This window comes from Trichosurus vulpecula, chromosome 9 (genome assembly GCF_011100635.1).
Source record: "Trichosurus vulpecula isolate mTriVul1 chromosome 9, mTriVul1.pri, whole genome shotgun sequence".
Taxonomy (NCBI): domain Eukaryota; kingdom Metazoa; phylum Chordata; class Mammalia; order Diprotodontia; family Phalangeridae; genus Trichosurus; species Trichosurus vulpecula.
Genome location: NC_050581.1, coordinates 185,736,274 through 185,747,224, shown reverse-complemented (window position 1 = coordinate 185,747,224; position 10,951 = coordinate 185,736,274). Strand labels below are relative to the sequence as shown.

The 10,951-nt window shown below is 46.7% G+C and overlaps 1 protein-coding gene across 1 annotated transcript; it reads left to right on the top strand.

Moving 5' to 3' along the window:
* The first annotated feature begins 2,670 nt into the window (after nt 1–2,670).
* On the top strand, nt 2,671–6,553 carry LOC118832315 (protein ATP6V1FNB). The gene is made up of 2 exons (XM_036739675.1): nt 2,671–3,184; nt 6,435–6,553. Exons 1-2 carry the CDS (start codon nt 2,671–2,673, stop codon nt 6,551–6,553), a joined length of 633 nt encoding a protein of 210 aa, XP_036595570.1.
* Nucleotides 6,554–10,951: the final 4,398 nt, after the last annotated feature.

Below are 10,951 nucleotides of genomic sequence, written 5' to 3'. Positions count from 1 at the left end.
GAGCTGTCTCTGACCTGACATCTTTTCTATTTCATGCATCAAGAGGACCGAGGCAGGAGCCCCAAGTGGGAAATGCAGAGGAAGATTCCGATTGGACGTATTTCCAAACCATCGGAGCTGTCCCAGAGTGAGAGGGGCAGTCTTACAAGAGGAGCAGGGGAGGAATGAGGGGAGGGTGATGAGTTCCCTGTCATGGGAGGTCTTCTAGTAGAGGAAGAGCAACAATTGGCTTATTTTTGTCTTTCTGTCCCCAGCACCTAGCAGCGTCTGGTACACAGTTGGTGCTTAATAATTGCTTGCTGAATAGAATTGGATGTTGAATAATCCTCATTCATGGGGGATTGTGTAAGGACTGCTGCTTAGGTTCGGGTGGCCCAGTGGAACAAACTCCTCGGATGCTGATTAGTGTGACCTTCGCCTCACCGGGCCTTGGTTTCCCCACCTGTAAAATGATAGGTGTGGACAAGATGGCCTCTGAGGTCTGGAACGGCACTGGTCTGTGAAGCTTGTAAAGCTCTGAGGTCTGTTCCAGCAAGATTGCATAGCCTGAGTTGGGTTGGGTTGGAGCGCCCCCTGGGGGCCACAAGAGCACCTGCGAGTGTTCAGAGGCTCCCTGGCGGCCCTCCTGGCCGGTCCTGCTCCTGGCCCTTCCTGCTGTGTGATGGAGCAAGAAGAGCCCTGGGCTCAGGGTAGGGAATGACCCAGATTCAAATCCCACCTCCGACAGTGACGGTGGCATTGTCTTGGAGCCCCCTTGATGTTCCATCTCCCAAATGGGGGCATTATCTGGGGCTGTCCTCCATGCCCAGAACGCTGTCCCTCCTTGGCTCCCATAGTAGGGCTCCCTTCAAGTCCTAGCTAAAATCCCACCTTCTCCAGGAAGCCTTTCCCAACCTTGCAATCCTAGGGCCTTCCCTCTCTCATTTCCTATTTACTTTACATGCAGATTATTTATACATTCTCTCCCTCCATTAGACTGTGAGCCCCTTGAGGTCAAGGACTATCCTTTGCCCTTCTTTGTAGCCCCAGTGTTTAAGCACAGAATCTGGTGCACATAGTAGGTGCTTAATAAATGTTTATTGACTGACTAACTGGCCTCATGTTAGACCTAGTTCACAGGGTTGTCATAAGCACATTCTGAACCTTTGATGGCCATAGAAATGTCAGATGTCATTTATTATTTCTTCCTCCAAGTTTCACCGAGAAGCCTGCGCCTGAGGGACTGGACACTGGAGCGTGAGGGGCAGGAAGGCTGGGGACAGCTCAGTGCCCTGGTCAGCGGCATTCTTCAGTATGGAGTGTCCTGTCTGTGCCCAGGCTCTTAGTGGAAGGCTCTGGGGATGCCCCAGGGTCCAAGGTGACTTGGGGGGATACTGTTGAATTAGAGGTAAGGAAACTGAGGCACAGAGAGGTGAGGGTGCCCCTGGCTTCCCAGATTGTAAGTGTCTTAGCTAGGACCCAAATTCATGTCTGACCCAAGTCCTGTGTGGCCTTTCCTAGGCCATGGCTGCCTCTCAATATGGTAGGGCGCTTACTACCCTGCCTCACTGAGGCAGAGGGCATGCTTAGACCTGAGAGGCGCCATCTCTCCATGATTCCTCATTGGCTTCGTGAAGATTGGGCGGCCAGAGCTCATCTGGTTCCTGGGACTTCTCAAACAGAAGTTCATGCGGTCACTGGTCAGAGGCACGGCTGCCTCTGGGGAGGGCCGGGAGGGCCAGGGGCAGGCTTTGCCCCATCCCCAGAGGTAGGGACTGGAGGGAGTACAGGCTTCTCTGGGATGCTACCACTGGACAAGTGTCTGCTGCCTGCTAGGGGCCGGGAACATCACACACAGTGAAAGAAAGAACTCCTGGGCCTGTTCTTTCTGGGAGGATCATAGGACCCTGGATGGAGAGCTGCAGGGGACCCTGGAGGTCATCAGCCCAGCAGAGCAGCCTCTTTAGATAAGGAAACTGAGACACAGTTTAAGTGCCCTGCCCTAGGTCTCACCCACAGCAATTACAGGCGAGGAAACTAAGGCAAACACAGGTGAAGTGACTTGCCCAGGGTCACACAGCCAGTAAGTGTCTGAGGCCAGATTTGAACTCAGGTTTCTCTGCCTCCAGGTCTATCACTCTATGCACTGTGTCATGTGTTAACTAGTCGCCTAATTAGCAGAGTTGGGGTTCAAACTCAGGTCCTCTGACTCCACATCCCACCCGCCTTGCGCTGCAGCACACTGTCTGCCGTTATATATAAATTCTGTTGGTTCAAGGATAGACAAAGCCTCTCACAAACTTGAAATAACTACGGTTTATTGGTATCGTACCACTTTCTTATTTTCATTTTATTTTAATTTCATCCTTAAAGGAAATGCTAGGTGTGGATAACTCCCTCCACAGATGGAAGGCAGGTCTTCAGATTTCAGAGACAAGGACTCTCTGATGGGCGTGTGTCTCCCTGCCTATGTGTCTGGCCTCTCTGGGCTCTGATTCAGGGGACAGGGAAGAGGAGGGAGCCTTTGGTTCTCCAGAAGTAATTTGATCTTCAGGCTCTGCCTCCTGGGTCTTCAGGCCATTGGTGGCTGCCTGGCAGCAGCTGGCCCCAAACAAAGGAGCAGCCCCAGCCCCAGCCCCTGCGTAGTGGAAGCCGGGTCAGCACCTCCGAGGGCTTCTGCCGCCTCCCAGAATGAGGGACCTGCTGTCCACCAGGAATCAGGCCTGCTGGACAGAACTCATTGAGAAGGAGGCGTACAGTCGGGCGCACTGGAGGCTTAAGTTTGCCCACAAGTACCCACGAGTTCCCGGCCCCAGGAAGAAGCTCCAGGTCCCCTTTCTCTCCCCAGCTCCAGACCCATGCCCACTGCCTCCCATCAGTCCCTCGAGGATGGAGTGCTCAGAGAAGAGGACCTCCCCAGAAGGAGCTGGTGTCCAGTCTCTCCAGGAAGGGGATAAGAAGGGGCAGATGGAGGATGCCATGGCTGAGCCCCTCCTGCCCGAGATGAGACCTGCCACCCCTAAGACCGGGCAGCTGCTGTATCAGGGCATCTCCCAAGAGGGCAAAGGGAGACTCCTCTACCTGCAGGCGCGGTGGCAGCAGAAGCCAGAGGACAAGTTTCGGTATCCGGTCTTGTCGTCCTGGGACTACGGCTGGGGCATAGGTGATGGGATCTCCCTTTATCCAAAGTGCTTTGAGATCTGTTGTCTGTTGTTATGTCTTGGTCCATAAGTAGGGAGAGCTGACCTTCATTCATTCACTTACTCATTCATTTATTCATTCGCTCACCAAACACTGACTTGTTAACCTTGTGCAAGGCTCTGTGGTAACTCTTCTTCCATTTAACTGGTTCGACTAACCCAGGACAGTGCTGGTGATTTGTCATTCAGAGTGCCTGCATTCGGGTCCTTGGATAAATCACACCACTTATCTGGCCTCGGTTTCCTCATCTATAAAATGAGGGGATTTATTACATGGCCTTCGGAGGTCCCTTCCAGCACCAGATCTGAAGTGAACCCACATTTACTCAGTGATCGAGGCAGAGCTGGATCTCCTGACCAGTTCATTGCCTTGTTACGCATGTCAGGCTCTGGGTTTAGGAGGCAGAGGGTGACCTTGGTCCCCCTTCTGTTCATGTTTCCTCCTCAGTCCCTAACCCTTCTCGTTACTTTTTTTTTCCCAATTTCTTTCTGCTTCTCTTCTTCCCCCCACTGTTCTCTAGTCCCAGGGGTTTTGATTGAGCAAAGACATTTGCGATCTTGTCTCCTTCCTTCCCAAAGTTGGCTGGCCAGAAATTCCTTCCAGTTTTATGAAATTAAAAAAATGGCTCTTTGGGAAAGGTCCTGCTGGGGCTGTCCGAGTCAATGTAGATTTTCATAGATCATGGAATGTGAGAGCTTTGGGGATGGGGTGGGGCGGTGCTCCAGAGCCCATTTAATCCCCTGATTTCCAGAGTGGGTGAGGAAATCTAGGGGGAGGGACTTGTCTAAGAGCACACAGCCAGTTGGCAACAGAGCTGGGCTTTGAACTCAGGTTGTCCGACTCCAAATTCAGCATCCTTTCCCCTGCATAGATCGGTGTGTGTGCAATAAAAAAAGAACAAAAACCCTCCACTGCATGGGATTTGTGGGTTCAGATGTGGCTTAGCATGGCAAAGCCCCCTCCTTGAGCTGGCAGCTGAAATTCTCATGGAAAAGTGGCTGGCAAGGGACCATGGGATGGTGGCTGCTGTAAGGGACCTTCGAGACCATCTAATACATCCCTCTTTTTACATATAAGGATGCTGAGACCCAGGGGGTGGGGAGAAGAACTTGTCCTGCTGTACAGGCAGTAAGTGATAGAGACAGGATTCAAATTCAGAATCTCTGACTCAGAAATCAATGACTCTTTTCCTTATACAATGCTGTCCTTGCAAAGAGAGAGTGGTTTTTCTCTAACTAGATCTTAGAGTGACCATTTTCTCAGGTAGGTGCTAGAGGGGAATCTTATTGAGGTCTGGGTTGGACCAGATGGCCTCAGAGATCCCTCCCTACTCTGAGATCCTCGGAGAGGAGGGAGTGGGAAGCTGAGACCAGCAAAGTGCAGCTCTTTGTCTCTGAAGGAGCACGGGATTTGAAGCAAATTCCAGTTTGCTTCTTTATTAGTTGTATGACCTTGGGTGAGTCACTGAACTTTCCTTATCTGTAAAAAAGAGAAAACCCACCTACCTCACAGGGAGGCTCAAAGGAGGTAATGTGTAGTCAGCTCTCAACCAAGAAAGCATTTATTAAGTACCTACTATGTGCCAAGGATACAAATACAAAGATAACAAAGCAATCCTGATTCACAATAAGCCTCCATTCTAGTGGAAGAGCCAACAAACATAAATATATATGTATATATATATATATATATATATATATATATGTACAGAGCATAGATATAAACTTAATACATACATACATACATACACAGTACACACAAAATAGTTAAATACAAGATTGTCTGAGGGGGAGGGCACTAGCAGTGGGGGGATCAGGTAAGATTTCATGCCTGTGAGGGGTTTTCGTTTTCTTTGCTTGTGCAAAGAGAGGTAGGAGTTCACTTCTAAGTGAAGAGAAAAAGTAATCTAGTGTGCTTGTGTTTCCTCTTCTGTCCCCAAGGCTAATGGTTGGTACTGTGTGAGGACTTGGCCTCTGGGGGAAAATGGGAACCAGGACCATCGCAGGATTCTTCAGCCCCATTTGGTTTCCTCTTGTCCCCAGTTTCTGACCATAGATGAGACATAAATGAGTGGTAGGGAGATGCTAATGAATAATGCTAATGAAGATGCTAAGAAATTGATGTCTATTAATAAATGGTGATCTCCTCAAGGATTGCTTCCTGACTCCCAGGGCCCAGCTTATTGCTCCTTTTTCCATTAGAAAGCACATCATTCCTTATGTTGAACCAGTGTTAGGCTTCCTATGTTGCAGATTATACTCATAGAACTGAGAAAATTCTTATTTAAGCCTTTCAATTCCTTTCTGAGGTGGGTGTGGCAAGTGTTAGCTATTCTGATGAGAGTGTGTGTGTGTGTGTGTGTGTTCAGAGCATCAGTGAGCAGTGATTTGACTAAGGGCAGGGCACAGAGGACATCAGTGACGGGCCTGGAACTAGTCCCCTGACCTCTAAACTAGTTCACATTTCTGTTGTTAATTAGTTGTTTTTCGGTTGTGTCCGACTCTCCATGAACCCATTGGGGGTTTTCTTGGCAGAGACACTGGAGTGGTTTGCTATTTCCTTCTCCAGCTCATTTTACAGATGAGGAAACTGAGCCAAACAGGGTTAAGGGACTTGCCCAATTCAAACTCACAAAGGTGAATCTTCCTGACTCCAGGCCGGTGCAGCCACCTAGGTGACCAAACCATTGGGTGGAGAACAAAATGTCACACCTGACACAGTTGCCAAAGACTGGAGCAGAGCCATGAAATGTCTCAGGCTGGGAGAAGGTGGGCTGGAGCCCATGGTGTGACTCACTGGGCCAACGAGGTCTGATGGAAACAAGTACGCTGTGAAAATGGTTCAGGGTAGAAGGAGGCTCTCAACAGGAAACTTAGCCTTTGAGTCCCATCTAAAATCCCACCTCTTCCAGGAAGCTTTCCCAACCACTCTTAATTCCAGGGCCTGTCCTCAGTTAATTATTTCCTGTTTATTCTATATATGGCTTGTTTGTACATACTTTGCATGTTGTCTTCCTTATTCAATTGTAACCTCCTTGAGGGCAGGGACTGCTTTTTGCCTATCTTTGTTTCCCAGTGTAACCTAACCCCAAACGCACAGCGCCTGGCACATGGTAGATGCTTAATAAACATCGGTTGATTAATTGGTTCTGTCTTGGGGGAACTGCCCAGAGAGGACCTTCACAGGAGGGGAGGTGTCATAGGGATGCTGATACCCAGTTCCTCACTTTAGGTTTTTCCTTTGCTCCTTTTTAGGGGATTCCATGAAGGAAGCCAAGGCTCCAGTCCATGCCAGATCCCGGCTCATCAGGGATACTTTTTACTTCCGCAATGGGGTCTTTCACCAGCCCTCCCGGTCTGACCAGCGGCTCTGAACTCTGGTAGGAAAGAACCCTACTGGGGGCTTGTTCTTAAAACCAGTCTGCAGCCTGGCCGGGTTATTCCTGAGAGTTTCTTCCCCTCCACCCTCCCAGCCCTGGCCCCAATAAAAACCAAACCCGCAAAACACCAAAATAATTACGGACTTTCAGTATGATTGCTTCTGGTCCCCTGGTCCTGATTTGTGTTAACGCTGAGCCCAGGACTTTGTCTCTTTCACTTACTCTGTTTATCATCAAATCAGTGGCCAAGGGTTGTCAGTCACATTTGTTTGTTACCCAGTACAAATATTTGGAAGCCTTCTTCAAACCTAGGCCAGAGCTGGAAGCTCTCCAGGCACACCCCCCTCCTCTGCCAACCTTTCACCCAAGAAACAGCTTCCCCAAAGGTTACAGGAAACCTGGATGATTAAATATCAAGTCTTTTCTTTAGATAGGGAAGGATGGAAAGGGTTCAGGATGGAAAGCAGTTCATTGCTTCAACAAGCAAAGAATTCTTGCCTGCAGTAAACAGGGTCCAGTTTGCTAAAGTGGATTTTTGCACTGACTTTTCTTTTTTTCCCTTTATTTTTTGCATCGGATTTTCTGCAGGACATTCTTCTTTGGACCTCAACAGCGGAAGCTGTGGGAGACTTTGGAAGGTCTTTTAGTCCAGAAACTTTCTCTGCTTTTCTTGGCTTAGCCTTTATTTCAACAGGCTGTCTCTATACTCGTACCTCCTTATCCTGCTTGGTACCCCTTCCCTTTTCTGTAACCTACCGATTAGCCAACTAAGTTCTAGGGAGGAGAAATGATTTAGCCGATGTCTCACAGATTGTAAGCGTTAAAGGCAGGATTTGGTTCTTTGATTCCAGACCTAAGACTCCTTTCACTGGAACATGTTGTTTCAAGTTTCTTGGTCAATTGGGAAATATTTTTCTTTCTTTCTAATATCCCCCTCTGTTCCCCAGGGAAAATCACTGATTGTCCCTGTACTTCTGTTGTGATCTAGGGGTTTTGGGAAACTCAGAATTCAAGGGCAAAAGGGCATGGGTCTGCCTTGAAAGAATTTGACCACTCAAGCCTTCTTTCAGTCCAAGAGACAAGTTTTATTGTGTCTCCAATAGAAATGGGTCAGATTTTAAGAATCTGAGCAATTTAATGGGGGCAAGATCGATATTTTATACAGAAAGACTGTGGGAAGATCTGGATGGGGTTAAGGAGTGGCAAGTAGCCCGGGCAGAGGCACTGGTGACTGAAATGTATGGGAAAATTCAGGGATTGGGTCTGAGGCAACAGAGAATGAAGGGCTGGGCTGGGTCAGGGCCATACTGAAAGGACGGTTGAAAGGATTATTGACTGGAATGGGCTGGATACCATCAGACTAATGCCAGAGATCTGGGCTCAGGGGCTTTGGGGTCCGGGTCACAAAGACATGGTGTTTTCTTTGGTGGGTCTATCAGCCCCATCATCTCAGTATCCTCACCTGTAAAATGAAGACAGGGTTGGACCAATAAGCTCTACAGTGTCATCTGGCTCTGAGGCTCTGATTCTGTGTTGTTTTGCTAAGCTTCCCTCATTTATGTAGTGATGGCAAAAGTGTAGGGTCATGATGCCCCAAGCCCGAAAGGCTGCTTCTCTTAAGATCACTGTGGACCCACTCCTCCTAACATGTCCTGAAGGTCATCATGCCCAAAGCTCTGGCAAAATCCTTAGTTCTTAACCTTCCCTGCCCTGCTTGGGAGGGAGGGTGAAGCTATGGCCCCAGTTTGGGCCTGAGTGAGAGTTGCCCTAGGTTGGGGGTTTTGGCTGCTGCCCTTGATTGGGGGCTGGCTGCTGTTTTCCTCCTTTCTTGCCTTCATCTGTCCCTCTGTGCTCCCACTGTTGAGTGTCTCAAGTGAAGCCCTCTCACCTTCAATGAGCCAAATAAAGATTTGTTTCTTCCATTAGTGTCTGGCTGGTCTGATTTTTCTTCAAAGCTCTCCAGCCCCTTATGTCTGACCAGAACAGAGAAGAGTGATGTAAAATTGAAAATTGATTTTAAGTCTAATTTTAAGACTCAGCCATGATGGCCTAGGTTTTAATACTTTCCCCATACGGTGTAAATCCAAACTCCTTAAGTCTGCAGTTTCACCCTTCACCCACTCCCGAGAAACTTGCCTAAAGGTCAAGCTTTTGTCTTGTAATTACTTCCACTCAGGACTCAATTCTATTGTGAATTGAATCTCCACCCTCATATTGTCTGCTTTTGTAGTCTCACTCCCTACCCTACCCACTTATACCAAATACAAGCTCCTTTGTAACCTCCCCCACCACCCACTCAACCCAAATCTAGTGGATTCTATCAAAGCTGGCAATTTTACCCCACTGTCAGCAGACCAATCCCCTCACCTAAGGATTATTCCCATCTTCTGGCAGGGAAGTAACTAGGAGTAGCTGAGGTGACTCAACCCTCTTCCTTATTAAAATGTCTACCAATGGAGATGCTGGAACAAAAGTACTCCTGACTTTGTTGAAATGATAAAAGGACTTTCTCTTTGTAAATTGTAAAAAAAAAAACAAAAAAAAAACCCCAAACAAAAAACCCAAAACAAAAACCCCTTACTTATTAGTCTTTATATTAGGTTTCCCTCATGTATTTACTTCTTTGAAAATACTGTCATTGATTTGTGAAATTGTAGGTCCTGTATCTAATCTATCAGTGAAAACTTGATATTAGGAACCTGAAGTTTAGCTTGCTTTTGAAAATGCAACAGTCAGAATATAAGCAGGTAATACCTAATAAATAAAAAGAGACCTCAACTTAAAAATAAGTATTTTGAAATTCTTGTCTTTCTGAAATCGAGAGAATTTGGATTTAAAGTGCAGTGTGGCTTAGTGGATAGACAGGGCCTCAGAATGGGGAAGGGTCCATGGCCGTCTCTGACATAGACTGGTTGGGTAACTCTGGGCAAGTCACACAAAACAATCTTTTCCATCATCAACTCCCTAATACTTCAGGTTATAAAACAGCTGCTGATCTGTACTGACACAGGAAGATCCTATTCAGGAGCTTCCTACACTGAGAAAATCATGGTCAGAAAAAAATAAAATAAATGCTGAGATGGATGCATAAGCACTTTCAAAAAAGCATGACGAAAACAGCATGCGATGCTGCGGAGGGCTGGAATGCAAATGCACATTCATCAGTTCAGTTATCTAATTCAACTCTAAAATCTCACCTGGACCTCTGCTATGTAGAAACCTTGTGTCTCTTGCCTCAAGCAATACAAAGGAGGAGGAGAAATAGTCCTTGACTCCAAGGAGTTCACAATGTACTTTGAAGTGCACTGATTCCTAAAATACTGTGCTTAAAGGTAACAATGAATAGTAAGGTTTAAGATTCCGTGTTAGAAATAATGTTTTGTCTAATTTTGAGACAATTTGTCATTGAAGTTTTTGCATATAGTAGAGACCAACATAGCACCTAAGTCATACAGTGGATAGAGTTCTGGGTCCGGAGTCGGGAAGACTCATCTTCCTGAGTTCAAATGTGGCCTCAGACACTTACTAACTGGGTGTCACTGGGCAAGACCCTGAACCCTGTTTGTCTCAGTTCCTGATCTGTAAAATGAGCTGGACAAGGAAATGGTAAACTGTAAGGATGACTGAATTTTGTTTCCACAGACGTCATGTGATATATGATTTATGAAACCTAAGAATTCATACTTGCCAGAAAGTACTTTACTTATTGGTTACTTGCAGTGAATGCAGGAAAATAAATTGATTATAGAGAAAGTGGTGGGGGATGTAGCTCAGAGGTTGAGAGCAGACATTCCTTTTGTTCTCTGAGAAGGCTTTTTTTCTGTGTCAAAAATTGCCAGGCCAGGTGAAGTTCCACTAAGGATGAGGCCCATTAACCCAAGACTATTTTAGATAATGGGACTTTTCTTATGGATATCCTGGGTTGAATCTTCAACTTACACTTTTGTCAACTCTCTTAGCAATTGAAAAAATTCCTTTCTCATGCATGGAGATCATAAAATCTGAGTGATGCTGTAATGGTAATTAGGGTGGGACTTTTTTGCTGTCTTCTCTTTTGGAATGCTAAGGCTATCAAGTGCCTTTAATGAGTCTTGCCTTTCAAATGTAATGGCAAGCAAAATGTGACTTTTTGCTGTTTTTGTTTGAGTGCTTCTCAGCAGTGAGATAATCAAGTACCCCAGGGCCCTGAGACATGTATATAAGATCTGAAGTTGGTGTTTTGTTTTGGGGGCACACTCATTGAAAGAGTGTTGGTGATGAGACTCTGAATAGCTGTTAAAAGCCCCCTCAGCTTTGAAAAACCCAGATGTTGATGCTTCTCTGGCAACTGTGTATTGTGATTTGGTCAGACAGAAATCTGTCCATTGGTCTGTTCATATTGTCTCTGTTTGT